Source organism: Cyprinus carpio, chromosome B10, assembly GCF_018340385.1.
Source record: "Cyprinus carpio isolate SPL01 chromosome B10, ASM1834038v1, whole genome shotgun sequence".
In the NCBI taxonomy this organism is placed as follows: Eukaryota; Metazoa; Chordata; class Actinopteri; order Cypriniformes; family Cyprinidae; genus Cyprinus; species Cyprinus carpio.
The window spans coordinates 11,864,578-11,879,742 of NC_056606.1; the positions used below are offsets into that span (position 1 = coordinate 11,864,578).

At 38.2% G+C, this 15,165-nt stretch overlaps 1 protein-coding gene across 2 annotated transcripts in view; it reads left to right on the forward strand.

The window, feature by feature from the left end:
• The window catches only part of mtus2a (microtubule associated tumor suppressor candidate 2a), a 68,291-nt gene that overhangs the window by 26,187 nt on the left and 26,939 nt on the right, over positions 1 to 15,165 (forward strand). For both annotated transcript variants that reach the window (XM_042732518.1, XM_042732519.1), the window contains exons 2-4: positions 6,404 to 8,466; positions 9,690 to 9,957; positions 12,677 to 12,883. In XM_042732518.1, the coding sequence (XP_042588452.1) occupies positions 6,682 to 8,466; positions 9,690 to 9,957; positions 12,677 to 12,883 (2,260 nt within the window). In that variant the 5' untranslated portion in view covers positions 6,404 to 6,681. The remainder of the gene's footprint in view (positions 1 to 6,403; positions 8,467 to 9,689; positions 9,958 to 12,676; positions 12,884 to 15,165) is intronic.

Genomic DNA, 15,165 nt, shown 5'->3' on the forward strand with positions numbered 1-15,165 from the left:
TGTCACTTTAGTTAACAACAGCAGAGATACAGAAACACAAGAACACCACGTGCTATACAACTGTCTACAACAGATTTTGCTGCTGTGATGTCCATTTTTCCTTAATTATTTGAACCGGAAGGTGTTAATTACTGTTCTTCATTTATCAAAAGGCTATGTTTACACTTCCTATTAGCATCAGATTGCCATTTACGCCTGGTATTTAAATGTGCCTCATTATTAATTCATTTATTTATAAACATTATTATTATTATGTAATATGTAAGTAGAATTATATACTTAAAATGTATATATTTTTATTATTATATACTGTAATATTAAAAGTCTATCTGCAATGCCAGTGCACATGACCTAAGTGTCTATATCTTGCTGGTGTGTGACATTGAAAATGAACAAGAGTAAAATAATAAAATGCTAAATTAAATTGGCTTCAAAACTTGAGCTGATTCTGTATCTTTGTCTCTAACAATATTCAGCACAAGACAGCATTGTTGGTTCATTAGGTTAACAGATATCAACACACATTCTTCTTCTTACGTTGTGTATCTTTTTGCAAGGTACAAAAATGTGTTCGAGATAAAAAGGAAGAGCTGTAGGAAGTTCAGGATGTGAAAACCTGAGGGTAAATATGTCATTAAGGTTGTGCTGGTGTGTTTTTACCCTCTACACAGAAGGCTGATACATACCGCTCTTCAAAGGTTAAGCATAGACCCGGGTTGTCAATCACTGTTACTGTGTTCTTTCATCATGGGTGAATGGGGGTGTTCACCTCACACAGGGGTGAATTCAGCTCCCCAAACTTAAATGATTTCCTTTTTTGAGACTTGAGAATCTCTGTTGCGTTACTTTTGAAAGAGCTTTGATGCTTTCATTCATATCTACATTTACAGAGCTACATGGAAAGACGCATTCTACTTGTGTGGAATCTAAAACATTTTTCACACCATAATGATGTTGATTTAGTCATGTACCTTATAAATCAAACCTTATAAATCAAAGACTGTGGCCTAGCATACTGTACTGTAGGTACAGTGATGATAACAGATGCAATAGTAATGTGAGTCCACTCTTATATATATGTCACTGTATTCAGAGTATACATTCCAAAAACTGAACTTTTGGAAGTCACTCTCTCACAAGTAGTTAAAGATAAATGTTACTTCATACAGTGTTCACATTACATTCCTGCAAAATTGCTGCCTGCTGTGGCAAAAGATGATGACAGTTGTGTTTTAGACAACACGTGATGGCAAGTGAGTGGTGGGATATTTTGCTATTAAAATGATCATGTCAGATGAATTCCATGAGAACTTTATTATCTCTGCTCTCTTTGTAGCATCTCACTGAACATTTATGACATTTTACGCATGCTCAGCACGGTGATTAAGACATTGTGTGAATGGACAGTGTTTTAGTTAAGAAGCTTTTCTAGTGTGCAAACATATTGTATAGCCTACTTAGCCCTCTGGTATTGTTCATTTGGGGGTCACACTTGTGTTGTTCGTGGTCAAAACTGACCGAACACCTGAAATGTAACTTTTTTTATTTTCAGTAAAATCGATGTAATATATTTTTGTTCCATAATATTTTTATTTTGTATTTTGAGAGAATTTGAAAATAATAATACTTTTTAATTATGGCAGTACTTGATGTTAAAATAGAGACAATGCCTTTAAAATCTAATTTTTGAAGTCAGATTAGTGCCATGGTTTGGCCACTAGATTCATATATACAGTAGCTCTATATAAAAGGCTTATAAATTTGCTAGTTGTAGGCATAAAGACTTATTTTTATTAAGTTGTGCATTTGGATATGTATTTAGACATTTTCAAAGACAACTTTTTGTAACACACAGAGAGACATTTTGTCAAACATAACATCAAAATGTAACAAAAATGAACAGGAATGCTTTATCAGAGATTAATCAATCTGATTTCAACCTCTTATTTAAGTCTTCTGGCTCAATATTGTTTCAGCCACACCAGTTCATTTGTGTGTTTATAATAGTGTGTTGTGTGTGTGTGTTTAAATGTGTGTGTCTGTTTAGTACTCTTGGGGCCCTATTTTAATGATCTAAGGGCATGGTCTAAAGCGCACGGCACAGGTGCACTCAGGGTATGTCCGAATCCATTTTTGCTAGCTTAACGACGGGAAAATGGTCGGCGTGCCCGGGCGCATGGTCTAAACGGGTTGTCCCTATTCTCTTAATGAGTAATGGATGTTTTTTGGGCATAGCGTGCAATAAACCAATCAGAGTCTCATCTCCCATCCCCTTTAAAAGCCACTTGCCCATTGACGCACAAATGGGAGCAAATGCATTTGCTATTTAAACAACATGGCGCCGGATGGGAAAATGAGAACTGCGTCGGGCTGAAACTAGCAAAAACACTTGCGCCATGCCTTGCGGCGGGTGTATGATAGGGCCTTTGATGTTTTAGTGTATAACCCCTTCCTTGGTGTCTGTGTTTTGACTGCATTTTTGGCTGAATTATTGATTTTATTTCACGTGTTTGAAAAACATGCTTTGTTTTACAGTCACACTGGTTCATATATGTGTGTCTATGGGGGGGGGGTGTAGTGTATCTATTTTGCACTCTTGATGTTTAAGAGTGTCACCTCTTCATTGCTATGCACTCTTTTTCTGCATCGTGATTGATTTATACATTGTTTATAAATTAAAAAATAATGTATATTCTTTTTTTTGATTTTTTTGTGTTTTTCCCATTCATTTCTCATTTTTGACCATGAACAACAAAAGTGTTACTTTTTTTTACAACCATTTAGCTTTTTAGGTTTATTTTTTTTGTTTTTGTCACATAGCGACTGCTACAAAAGTCACCGGGTTTCATACCATTCTGATAAGTAGTGATTTTTAAAAATTCAAAACATTTTTTGTTTTTGGTCTAAAATGACCGAACAACACCAGAGTGTTAAGTTACATTAAAGTAATTTTGGAAAAAGAAGTAGATTCATGAGCATGCAGGACTAGAACATTAGCTACAAACATTTAATAGATTGTTTGTCTTGACTGCTGAGCATACAGTCTTAGCATGATTTATTTGTTCAACTCATATCTACACTCTGCATATAGGCTATGTATAGATCAAACAAGCTATAATAGCCTATTAGCATTATCAACGACACTATCAGGCTGGACCATAGTGCTGGAAATATTAGGAGATGGAGTCATGTTACTGCATTAATAACTGGAATGTAAATCCTAGAATGTAGTTCCACCAGCAACCAAATCTCTTGATCCAGGAACAGGTCTTATTTGTGTTCTGTAGAAAAATAGCAGGTTAGCTCAGCATGAAGTGCTTGAGTGTTTTGTAAGAGCTAGAGAGAGCAGGCTTGGGAGTTTGTTATCAGCTTGAAGGCAGAGTGTGTTTAAGTAGAACATGGTCTCAGGACAGAGTTCTACTTCCTGTCTTTCATCTCCCTCTTGACCAGGCCTTGATTTTTAAAGTCAGTGTGTCAGTGGAAGACAACCTGAGGCGTTCACTCAAAACCACTCTGACCTTCTTCTTGACCAGGCCTTGATTTTTATGTTTGTTTTTTTGTTTGTATGTCTGTCTGTCTGTCTGTCTGTCTATCTATTTGTCTGTCTCTCTGTCTGTCTCTCTCAAAAGAAGATATTTTGAAGAATGTTGGTAACCAAACAGTTGATGTAGCCATTGACTTATGGCTATGGAAAAAATACTATCGAAGTTAAAGGGATTGTTCATCCAAAAATGAAAATTCTGTCATAAATTCCTCACCCTCATGTCATTCCAAACTTATAAGGCTTGAGTTCATCTTCTTAACACAAATTAAGATATTTTTTATGAAATCTGAGAGCTTTCTGACCCTGCATTGACAGCAAAGCAACTGATACGTTCAAGGCCCAGAAAGGTAGTAAAGACATCATTAAAATAATCCATGTGACATCAGTGGTTCAACCTTAGTTTTATGAAGCTACGAGAATACCTTTTGTGTGCAAAGAAAACAAAAAATAACTTTATTCAACAATTTCTTCTCTTCTCTGTAAGTTTTAAATGAAGACCTACCTTTCTGGGCCTTGAACATTTCACTTGCATTGCAGTTGATAGGGTCAGAAAGCTCTTGGATTTTATCAAAAATATCTTAATGTGTGTTTCAAAGATGAATGAAGGTCTTACAGGTTTGGAAAGACATGAGTTTGAGTAATTAATGACAGTATTTTCATTTTTGGTTGTACTATCCCTTTGATGTCTTATGTGTTTTGATTGGTTTGAGTTTTTCTTCAAAATATCTTTTTTGTGCTCACCAGAAGAAGTAAACTTACAAACACAGGCATAACATTTTACTTTGATATTATGTAAATAAACAATTTTGGGATTATCTAGCAAAAAAAGATAAATTTTACATTGAAATCACATCAATAATTTAATATACTGGTCATTATTTTATGCACTTTTTTTTATCATAGAACATATCATGCTCGACATTGAAGTTTATTGAACACAATAAATCTGAGGAAAATAAAAACACCCCGTTGATATGTTGTGTCAATACTGCTTATATTTATATGTTTGTGCGATTATGGGATTCGCAATATGCAGTGTACCTTGATATCAGTCTTAATTTGCTGGTGGGTATGTGGGTGGGTGATTTTAGCACTTCATGAGCCTGCAGGTTTGTGGGTGGAACTCTGTGACAGTTTGGTGCCGCAACGTCAATATGCTTGTTCTCAGATTGTTGCCCATTTAACTGACTGTGATATGGATTGTATGGGCTGTCTCTTTTCCATGGACCTCCTTTCTGATTTCCTGCACAAGCATGTGCACTTGCATCTTACACTTGAAGTGATTTAGTGGTCACTTCTTTCTGTTATTCCAGCATAAATTACTCAAGTCTGTTGGAGCAAAAATCATTAGAATTGATGTGGGAAATAAGGCAACCTCTCTCTTCTTACAAATCTATGTTGTGATTGATTATAGTCCACCTAAGTCACTGACCACCCACCCACCCACTCTACCTAGTCAGCACATGAAACAATCCCAACCCCCTTTTCCCTATTGGGAAAATGTCAGAACGACCTTGCTTTGTTCCTTTTTCTGGTTTGGACCATATCTACACAACGAAACAGCATTGGCTTTCTGTTTGCATGTCCTAATCATAATTATAGGCAAACAGCTGTTGTATCAATGTTTTATAGAGATGCAAAAAACACTACCTTTGATTAATGGTGTATTTTCATCATTTTTACCCCCTAACTGACTGTGACTGCTGTTTTTGTCCCACGCAAGCAATGTTGATAATTACAAGCCGTTTCACACTCTCCCTAATTGTCTTTTTTGTTTTTTTGTTGGGCAAACTTGCACAGTAAGAAGCCAACACATGGGGTAGCATTTCTGTCTCATCTTTTTTTTTCAGCAGCACATCAGTCTTCATTTATTCAAATTGGCTTCCTGATTTGGCCATACATAATTCTCAGCAGTGGAGATTTGAAAATTTAATTACTAGAGAAAAGGAGGTACTGCCATCTGCCATTAAAGGACTGAGCCAAACATTTTACTGCTTTGTGTCAGTAGACTTCCTATTCATTACACTGGCTTGTCAATTTGTGGTTCTTTAAAGAGAAACGAATTAGGTGCAGGAAACATTACAATGCTTTATTTTATATTTCCACCCACAGAATACTGTGTGTTCACAGTTGTATGATGGTGGAGGCATATTACTCTACCTCTTCAGGGAAATATTCATAATTAATATAAAAGGTAGCCTAGTAGTTTACTGAAACCAATTGAAAAAAATATCAATTTGCCATAGTCAGTCCAAACAGGGCACTACATTGAGGTTTTAACAGATGATTCCATGAAATATGTGAAGAAACATGAGGAAATAGTTCACTGAGACCATTCATTTGTTGAGGAGCCATAGGTTCTGACTTGTTGAAAGTGTCGCCAAATATGCAATAATTTTTTTTTAGTCTCCAGCATTTGTAACTTTAAGCCAAATATGTTTTATGCATTGCTCTGCCAAGAAAAGGTATAAATGTAAATGCACATTTTTACTTTGTTTACAGAAGTCGTGTGTGCCTTTAAGCTGTTTTATATTCATTGAAAACTGCAATGAAACAGCAAACAGCCATATAAAAGAATTTTAAATCTTGTTCCTTACCTTCGATATAATAAGAATGATGTTTTGCTTTAGATTTGGGAGTCTCAAAACGAACCTTTAGTAAAATAAGAATGAAGTTTCGCTTTAGTCAGGAAAACTGAGAAAATAAACTGTACATTTTTACCCCAAAGGCTGAGAATTTAAAAACTCATCTAAATAAATGCAGATCTTGTGATGTAAATTAAACAACCCATCTGGGATCGTTTTTGCAGAAGCACACTCTGCACTGCTTACAACATGTTATGTCTTATTTTCTGTGCAGGTTTGGCACCAGATGAATGAACAAGGCATTTCAAGGTCCTAAAGGTGATGTGATGTCATCAAGTGCATTGCCCTGTTAAGAAACAAACAAATACAGCTCAGTACTTTGGCGGTATCTTGGAATAGGAATGGAAATAATGTGAGATTAGGTTGTGATTCTGCACTCCATCCCAACTGTAAACTTTGAAAGCCTAGGTACAGGCAAGTGAGAGAACAATACCTTTGATGGATCCAGGATTATCGTGGAGCTTTTGAGAGGGAAGCTCAGACTTATACAACATGAATGTGCAAGGAAAGATACAAGCCAGTGAAGTCAATGAACAAGAAGAAAGACAGAACGACGACCAGCTGCCTTTGATAGAAACAGTGGAAGACGCCAATGCCAATCAAATCACCAAAGAGAATATTTATTCAGATGACAGAGAGCATGGCAGCCCACTACCCTCTCTGGTGTCGCACTCCGAAGCCCAGGAGAGGATCATTATCTGGGGAACACATGCTCGGTGTGAAGACCCTGAGCTTGAAGAGTTTGAACTGCTGGAGTGTCAAGAGCTAGAAACATTTGTAGTGGAAGAAGAAGAACAGGTAGACATGCAGAGTGAAAGAAGCAGGAAGGGAGCAAAGCACTTCAGTGACAAAGAGTTTTCATCTACAGCCATCAGCACCACTGTTGGCTCCCCTTGGAAAGACCACAATGAAAACCATAATGTGGATGGAGATGCAAATGAGAACTCTCAGCCCCTTGACCTCAGGACCTCCAGCTCTCGCTCTGGTGTGAACCGGACCCTGAGAGATGCACGAAGTGGTTCTGAGAGCAATGTCTTTTCATCTTCTCTTTCTGCAGTGACCAGCCTCAGTGGAAGTTTAGCCAGTGCCCTGGACAGTGCAGGCCGCACACAGCCTCTCTCTTCCCAGTCCACCAAGTCTACCTCAGACAAAGGCAGGAACCAGCATCCAGCTACTACCGAGTCCTACATCCACTCAGAGAGAAACAGGGAGCTTCCCAGTGATTTGGACCAAAACCATAACTCTACCACACTGCCTCAGGAACCACAATATGACCGAAGTAAGCTAATGCATCCTTCATATGGAGCAGTAAAACTGCAAAAATTCCAAATGGAAACAGAGCAGAATGCTGGGAAAAGGATGTCAACCGAGGTGCCGAAAGGTATGGTGAGGGTGCTACCTTCTTGTAGGCAGCTAGTCCGCCCTCTTTCTACTGAAAAACGACTAACCTCAGGATACCCCAGCATAGACACCCAGGCAGACCAGCAACAATCCCACTCCTCAGAGACAGGTCAGAGCCATCCCCAAGTGCTGCCTACTACAGAAGTCAACAGCAATCCCAATGCAGACTCACAGACACCTCCCAACCAGGCTTTTACACGAGAAGCCCAACGCTTGAAGAGGCAAAGTTCAGCAGATCGTGCTGCAAGTCCCTCCAGCCTAGAAAGGAAGACTCACTTCAGCAGGCGAGCCTACAGCAGTCCGACTAGACCTTCGACACCTCCATCCCCCAAGACCACAAAATCTCCCCAAAGACAGCCTCCTTCCTCACCCATCAAGACTTTACCTTCTCGATGTCCTCAGTTGGGTTATGCTGGCTATAGCTCAGGCTTAAGAGCCCCAGTTAAAACCACAGTCAACACAAGCATCCATAAAACTCCTCCACAGCAGACATTAATGGAGACCTCCCCTCCAAGTAAGTGCCTGCCAAAACCTAAAAGTGTCCGGCCCAAAATCATTACATACATTCGGAAGACTCCCCAGGCGAAACCCCAGTCTTTTGAAGGAACATACGACGTGCCATCCTTACCTACGAGACTCTCAACATACAGCAGCACACAGGCCAAACCAGCGGTCGGAGATCAAGGGGAAGCCACTGTGCTAAGTGCCTCAAATTTACTCTATGATAAGTATCGTCAAGAGATGCAGAAGGTCCGGTTCTTCTCACCTGGACTCATGGTGTCTGGGATTAAGCCACCCAGCAACACCATGCCCCATAAAATGACAGGCAGAGCAGACAGCTTCTATGGGTCTCTCAGCAAGCCTCTGTCTGCAGCGGTAAGGAATGCTCTAGACAATTTGCTGTTCTCTGTTTAAATGCTTTTATGTCTTTTTCTTGGTAAACCTAATTACATGTAAACTCTATTACATGATTATGTTGATGAAACCAAGTGCTTTGATAATGTAACAGTGTGTACTTGTTGTGGAGTATTAAAGTGTAGGTTCACCCAAAAATTAAAATTAGTCCATAAATTACTCACCCTTTAGTCATCCTAGGTGTATATGACTTTCTTCATTCAGACGAATCCAATCGGAGTTATATAAAAAAATGTCTTTGATTTTTCAAGTTGTTTTATGGCACTTTGCAGGTGTTGCAGTGCATCAGTCCAAAAGAAGTGAACAAAGGGGGGTGAACAAAGTCCTCCTGTAGCGAATCGATGCATTTTTGTAAGAAAAATAACCATATTTAAAACGCAATAATCAATTTAATCTAGCTTGTGCTCAACTTTGTACACAGAAGCAGCTCCGGGTGTATGATGTATGAGGTCGGCTTTGCGCATGCGCTGCTCAGATATGACGGACTCAGAAGCACAGGGGAGAGATCAAAACAAAACAACGGTCACTAATTAGAAGTACAAAACGAGGATTTGTAAAGAATAATGTTGGAGGATTTCGATATAAGCCAAGAGTTTTCCTTTGCTAAAGTAAGGAAACTTTGCTTCCTTTGCCCCTATTAACAAACGATGGTTTTCACAAGACTCACCAGCGCATGCACAATGCTGACCTCATACGTCATCCACCCAGAGCTGCTTCCGTGTACAACTGTTGGAGCAAGCTACATTAAAGTGGATATTTTTCTTACAAAATCTTACAAATGCATCGATTCACTACAGGAGGCCTTTGTTCACCCCGCAGATCCATGTGAGACACTTTTTATTATGGATGGGCACTTTTTATTTCACTTCTTTTGGACTGATGCACTGCAACACCCACTGAGTGCCATTAAACAGCTTGAAAGATCAAATATAATATAACTCCCGACTGGATTCGTCTGAAAGAAGAAAGTCCTATACAACTGCCTTGAGGGTAAGTAATTTATGGGCTAATTTTCATTTTTGGGTGAACTAACCCTTTAACAGTCTACTCCCTGAATGCCTTATGGAGGGAAAGTCAATATTTTAGTTAGTTTTCAATTTTAACACTTGTTATCTTCAGTAGACAAGTTTATGAACCACTGGAAGAGTTTATTGACTGCAGCTTAATGTTCTTTGTCAATTTAGGTGGGCAGATCTCCATTAGCCCTTGGGTCTCCAGTTTCTGGAGCCGAGGACCATTCTGCACCCCCAATGGGTACACAGGATATGGGGAGTCTTTATCGTCCACCACGAGGCCTAAGACCCCAGCTTGGCATTGGTGCTGTAAACAGGACTCCCTCTGCAACTGCCAGGAACAGGATGGTCCTAACAGTCCAGCCGAAGTCACCACTGACCCTCAGTCAACCAATGCAGGCAGTAAACCCAACCACTCAAACCCCTCAGGAACCTCAAGGTAAGATCAGTGGTTCACTTTGCATGGCAAAAGTGATAAGTGATAAGTGACGTGACATACAGCCAAGTATGGTGTCCCATACTCAGAATTAGTGCTCTGCATTTAACCCAGCCAAAGTGCACACACACAGCAGTGGTATTGCCGGACTGAGACTTGAACCCACAACCTTAGGATTGTGGGTTCGAGTCAAATGGTCTTGATTATAACTGTCATTGACTAATAGAATCGCCAAGGCTTCATCCTAAGGGCAGAAGTGAATCTGGAGCATTTTGAGATGAATAGATTTAAATGGAAGAAAGGAAGAGAATGCCATATGCAGTCTTTTCATCCCTGTCAGCTATGCATTTGTAATTGTTACAGATAAACTCATCCCAGCCACTAGTCAGTGTAAAATACACATACCTCCTGGCATTCAGTTGAATATAAATAAAATTCACATTCATCTTGTGCCATGAGGGAGTTCTGTCTGAGCTTAAACATTCCTCTCCATTTCTAAAGCGCATTTCATTTCCGACAACGTTGCCTGCCAAGGTGAAGATATGAATTATTTCATCTTAAATCCACTACCGGCATTGCCATCACCCTCTAGAGGGCATCTGTCTATCTGCATATTGTTATCTCACTGAAAACCCATGACAGTCTCCATTAATGCGTGGATGCCGATTTCTTGCTGTTTGGCTCTGTTTGTGATGCTTTGAAGTGCAAAGCAATTTACAGTTAATTCATGCCAATAACTATGCCTGATCAAAATTATTAACTGTAGTTGAGACATGATATGATTTTTATGGTGTAAAGATGCTTATGCTACAAAAGATAAAGCGACAGTCTAGTGCGTAGGCTTGAGTTTTACTCCTGCAGCAATATAAAAGAAGTCAAGAGGAAGGTTAACCTAGCCTGGTATGACTAGACTTTTGCTAGTCTTGCTACAGTTGGAAAATCATTTTCCACTGTAGTTATCGTCATCTCATGCTACAAGATCTGCAACTGGGCTCCTTTTAAACACTGTATATAATCAAAATCTTCTTGGAAGTTGTCTAATGCAGTGAAGTACAATAAACTGAAGAACAATATCAAAGAATCACTGATTGCTAATTAGGCGTTGCTATGTCTTTAGATAGCAATCACTAAAATCAGAGGTTAACAGACCAGTAGAGTACCATCTTTCTTCATTGCACAATGCATGTTCGTGTTTTTATCAACATGACATATAGTTTAGTAGTATTTCATTTTTCATTGATGGGGTTTATCATTGTTTAAGTATGGCCTTGTTGAAAGTGATCTAGTAATGTTAATGTATTCATGCATTTTTACACTCAATAAGAAATCAATGACTTCTTGAGCTGCAAGCCATAATAATAAATTTGCATACACACACACACACACACACACACACACACACACACACACACACACACACACACACATTTCTTATTTATTTCCAAAACAGATTGTGAAAATGACACCCCTTTGGTGTTAAAGGGATAGTTCACGCAAAAATGGAAATTGTGTCAATTTCTGTTTAGCAGAATGTACAAGCTTCTGCTTTCCATACAGTAAAAGTGAGTGGGAACAGCTTTTGTCACCATTCACTTTCATTATAGGAAAAATAAATAAATAAACACTGAACATGCTAAATCAAAGCCATGATGGATGATCATTTTGTGAGATCCGGGCAAGTCTGGAAATATGGGGTAGTAGGAACAGGAAGGAATAAAGACGATTGATGGAGAAAAAAATTGGAGAGTGAGAACAGCAACACATTTATCTTTAATGATCACCCTCACACGGAGAAGTTGCCTGCAATTTCATTAAAGACCTTGATGGCCTGGGGTTGGGGTGGGGGGTTGCTGGGGGAAGCGATAGAGCCGGGGCAACTTTGATTAGAGATGAATGGATGAGAGAGGGTGCTTTGTTGTGTGCATTTGCTTGAGTGTGTATGTGTGTATTTTAATTTGTGAAGAATGTGTATCTGAAGCATACTGCTGACATTGCAGTCTAATAAACATCTGAGAATGCAACAGACGAAATGAGAAAGCATAGATTGTCATTTAATATGCGCTACGCTTTGCTGCAATCACAGGGACATAAAGTCAAGGTGCTTTATCTCTAAGAGCAGGAGGGGAGCATTCTCTCCACCTGCCCCAAATTACGACCTTGGGTTGGGGGAGTCTGGGAGTTCAAAGCAAGCCTTGAAGTGGGTCCGTAAATTCACCCCGCGGTAGCTCTTTGCATGTGCATATTTATGTATATTTTTGTGTGACCCATCGCTCTTCTCCATGTGAATACTACAGTGATATAAATGATGATGAATGGCCATGACTTGCTGTGGTCAGAGGAGGCAGACAGCAGCCAACCTCTATGATTTTTTCAGGAGCTTTTTAAAGCGATCTTTACCTCGCACCAGAGAGAGGTCGTAAAACACTACAACTTCTCTCTCTTTATATCCTACTGTGAGTATCTTTTAGGCTAGTCTGCTTAGAAATAGTTCATAACACTCACGTTCTTTGTGTTCCATCTGTTTCTAAACTGAATCAGTCATGTGATCATGTATGCCTCATTTTGTCACAGCTGTATTACAAGAATATGTTATGCATAGTTGACCTTCATAATGACATATACTAGAAAAGCAGTATGTGACTTTTATTTCCCAAAGCTCTATTTTACAAATGGTGTTTTTTGAGTTAGTTTGAGTTGCTAATCATAGTTTTCTTGACCTCAGATCAGAGAAAGCCAGTGGCGATTGGGTTAGCTGCTAAATCCCTCCTGCCGAAGCCAGCTCAGTCTGGCCTGCGTCCTCCTGGTTACTCGCGCCTCCCGCCGGCTCGTCTGGCCGCCTTTGGGTTTGTTCGGAGCTCTAGCGTCTCCTCTGTGTCCAGTAACCACTCGACTGACAGCACACGGAGTGACCCCTGCCGACCTGCCTACCGTAAGTTCCTGAAGCACAAATACTATACATTCAGATGAATAAATGCAGACTTAAATGTACAGTGGTGTCTATATATTTACCACTTAAAATATGTATTTTCTTTTTCAATATATTCTAAAATGTAATTTATTGCTGTGATGCAAAGCTAAATTTTCAGTAGGCATTACTCCAGTCTTCAGTGTCAAATAATCCTTCAGAAATCATTCTAATATGCTGATTTGCTGCTCAAGAAACATTTCTTATATTTATTAATGTCGAAATCAGTTGTGCTGCTTAATATTTGGGTAAAAACATCTGTTTATAAAGGAATAGTTTAACCTAAAGTCGTTATTTTTTATTTCTTTGCGCACAAAAAGTATTTTCGTAACTTGATGTCACATGGACTATTTTACTGATCTCCTTGCTATGTTTCTATGCCTGTGAACTTTCCAGTTGCGTTGCTGTCTATGCAAGGTCAGAGAGCTCTCTGATTTTATCAAAAATATCTTAATTTGTGTTCTGAAGATGAATGAAGGTCTTGCGGGTTTGGAATGACAGGGTGAGTAATTAATGACAGAATTTTCATTTTTGGGTGAACTAACCCTTTAAGAATTATTTGATGAATAGAGAGTTAAAAGAACAGCATTCATTTGAAATAGAAATCTTGTAACATTGTGAATGTTTTTTTCTGTCACTTTAAATCAGTTAAATAGATCCTCGCTGAATAAAAGTATTAATTTAATTTAAAAAAAATCTAATAAAATCTTACTAACTCCAAACTTTTGGACACTAGTGTATGCAAATTTTTGACACTGACAATGTAAAAGCCTTTGTATAAAAGGCCAGTTATCATTTAAACAAAAGACATTATTCATATTCATATTTTTCTCTCTAATTGTTGTCCTAAAAAATGTAAATGTACACACTATATCTAAAGTGCTTGTAGCTGAGTGCATTGTTATGCGAGATCCCTGAAGTACAGTTTACATAAAAGGGTAATGCTCCTCTTTTTAGAGTTAATTATAATGCAATTTGCATCATTTTATTAACTCCGCCTACAAGCAGCATGCAGGTCTCCTTTCGTTAATATATTTTGCTCATAACTTCTTGCTCTAATGTGAAATCATGGGATATTCAGTACAATAGATGAAAAGCATGAAAAGTGCAGTATTTTTTATTTTTTTTCTCCAAAATCAGACTTTTTTTGTTGGCCTTTGCTTTAGGTCACGAAAGAAACTTTGCGTTTGATCCGAGTGGGCTTCTTTCATAACTAGCTCCATGAGTCAACACAAATAATCCTCAGTATGATCAGAGCTGCTCAGTTCTGCTGAAGTAGATACAAGTCTGCTCTAAGAGGGGGCTGTCTTTCAAAATTGGCATCTGCGTGCGCCACATGTGTTTTTAATGCGACCTACATAAGTAATGTTGGCCAGTCTTCTCCTGGTAACAGTTGACGTGGCTGTAGATTCAGGCATCCGGAGTTACATGCGTCACTGGATGAGTTATGTCATCAAGTCTTTTTATCCTGAAATCAATTGGGAAGTGGAATCCCTCACCATTCACAGTCCTGTATGGAGTAAACAGATGCATGAACATGTGCCATGTTCTGTGTTGCAGCGGCCCCAGTAGCTATTTTGTATACATTAATTTTGTAAACATGAATTTTAAAGAAGGACAGCACACTTGTGAAAATCATAAAACATCAGATAAAATGTTGGTAACACAAATCTTTGTTACACATGCATGTACTTACTATAGTAATAATAGTATATTATGCATAATTACAAACAAAGCATGAATCAAACCTAATCCTAACCCTGTAATAAGTACATGTTAAATAATATTACTTAGTAATTAATTGTACATTTACGCTGTATCAAGGACGCCTTAAAATATAGTGTAACCAAAATGGCCTACATAATGAATTAACAAAAACGATGTTTATATCTTAATCAAAAGGAGATTCTGAGAAAAGATAATCTGTGTGCAGACAAGTATTATTTTAATGTTTTATTATTATACTATTATTAATTATTTCACTATATATATATGAAGAGTTTGTTTCCAAGAGGCAATAAATCCATTTTGATCGATTTCAGTAAAAATTTGTTTTTTTTTTTTTACCAAGAAAGTGTCAAGATGAAAACCACTATTTTCTGTTTAAAACTTTCACATAGCATCTTTAGGTTAATAACATTAAAAATTCAAATCCAGATTTAAATTTTCAAAGATTTATTATAAAATTTTATTATTTTTTTCCCAAAATGCAATAAATCCCTGACAGGTTTTTTTTTTGTTTGTTT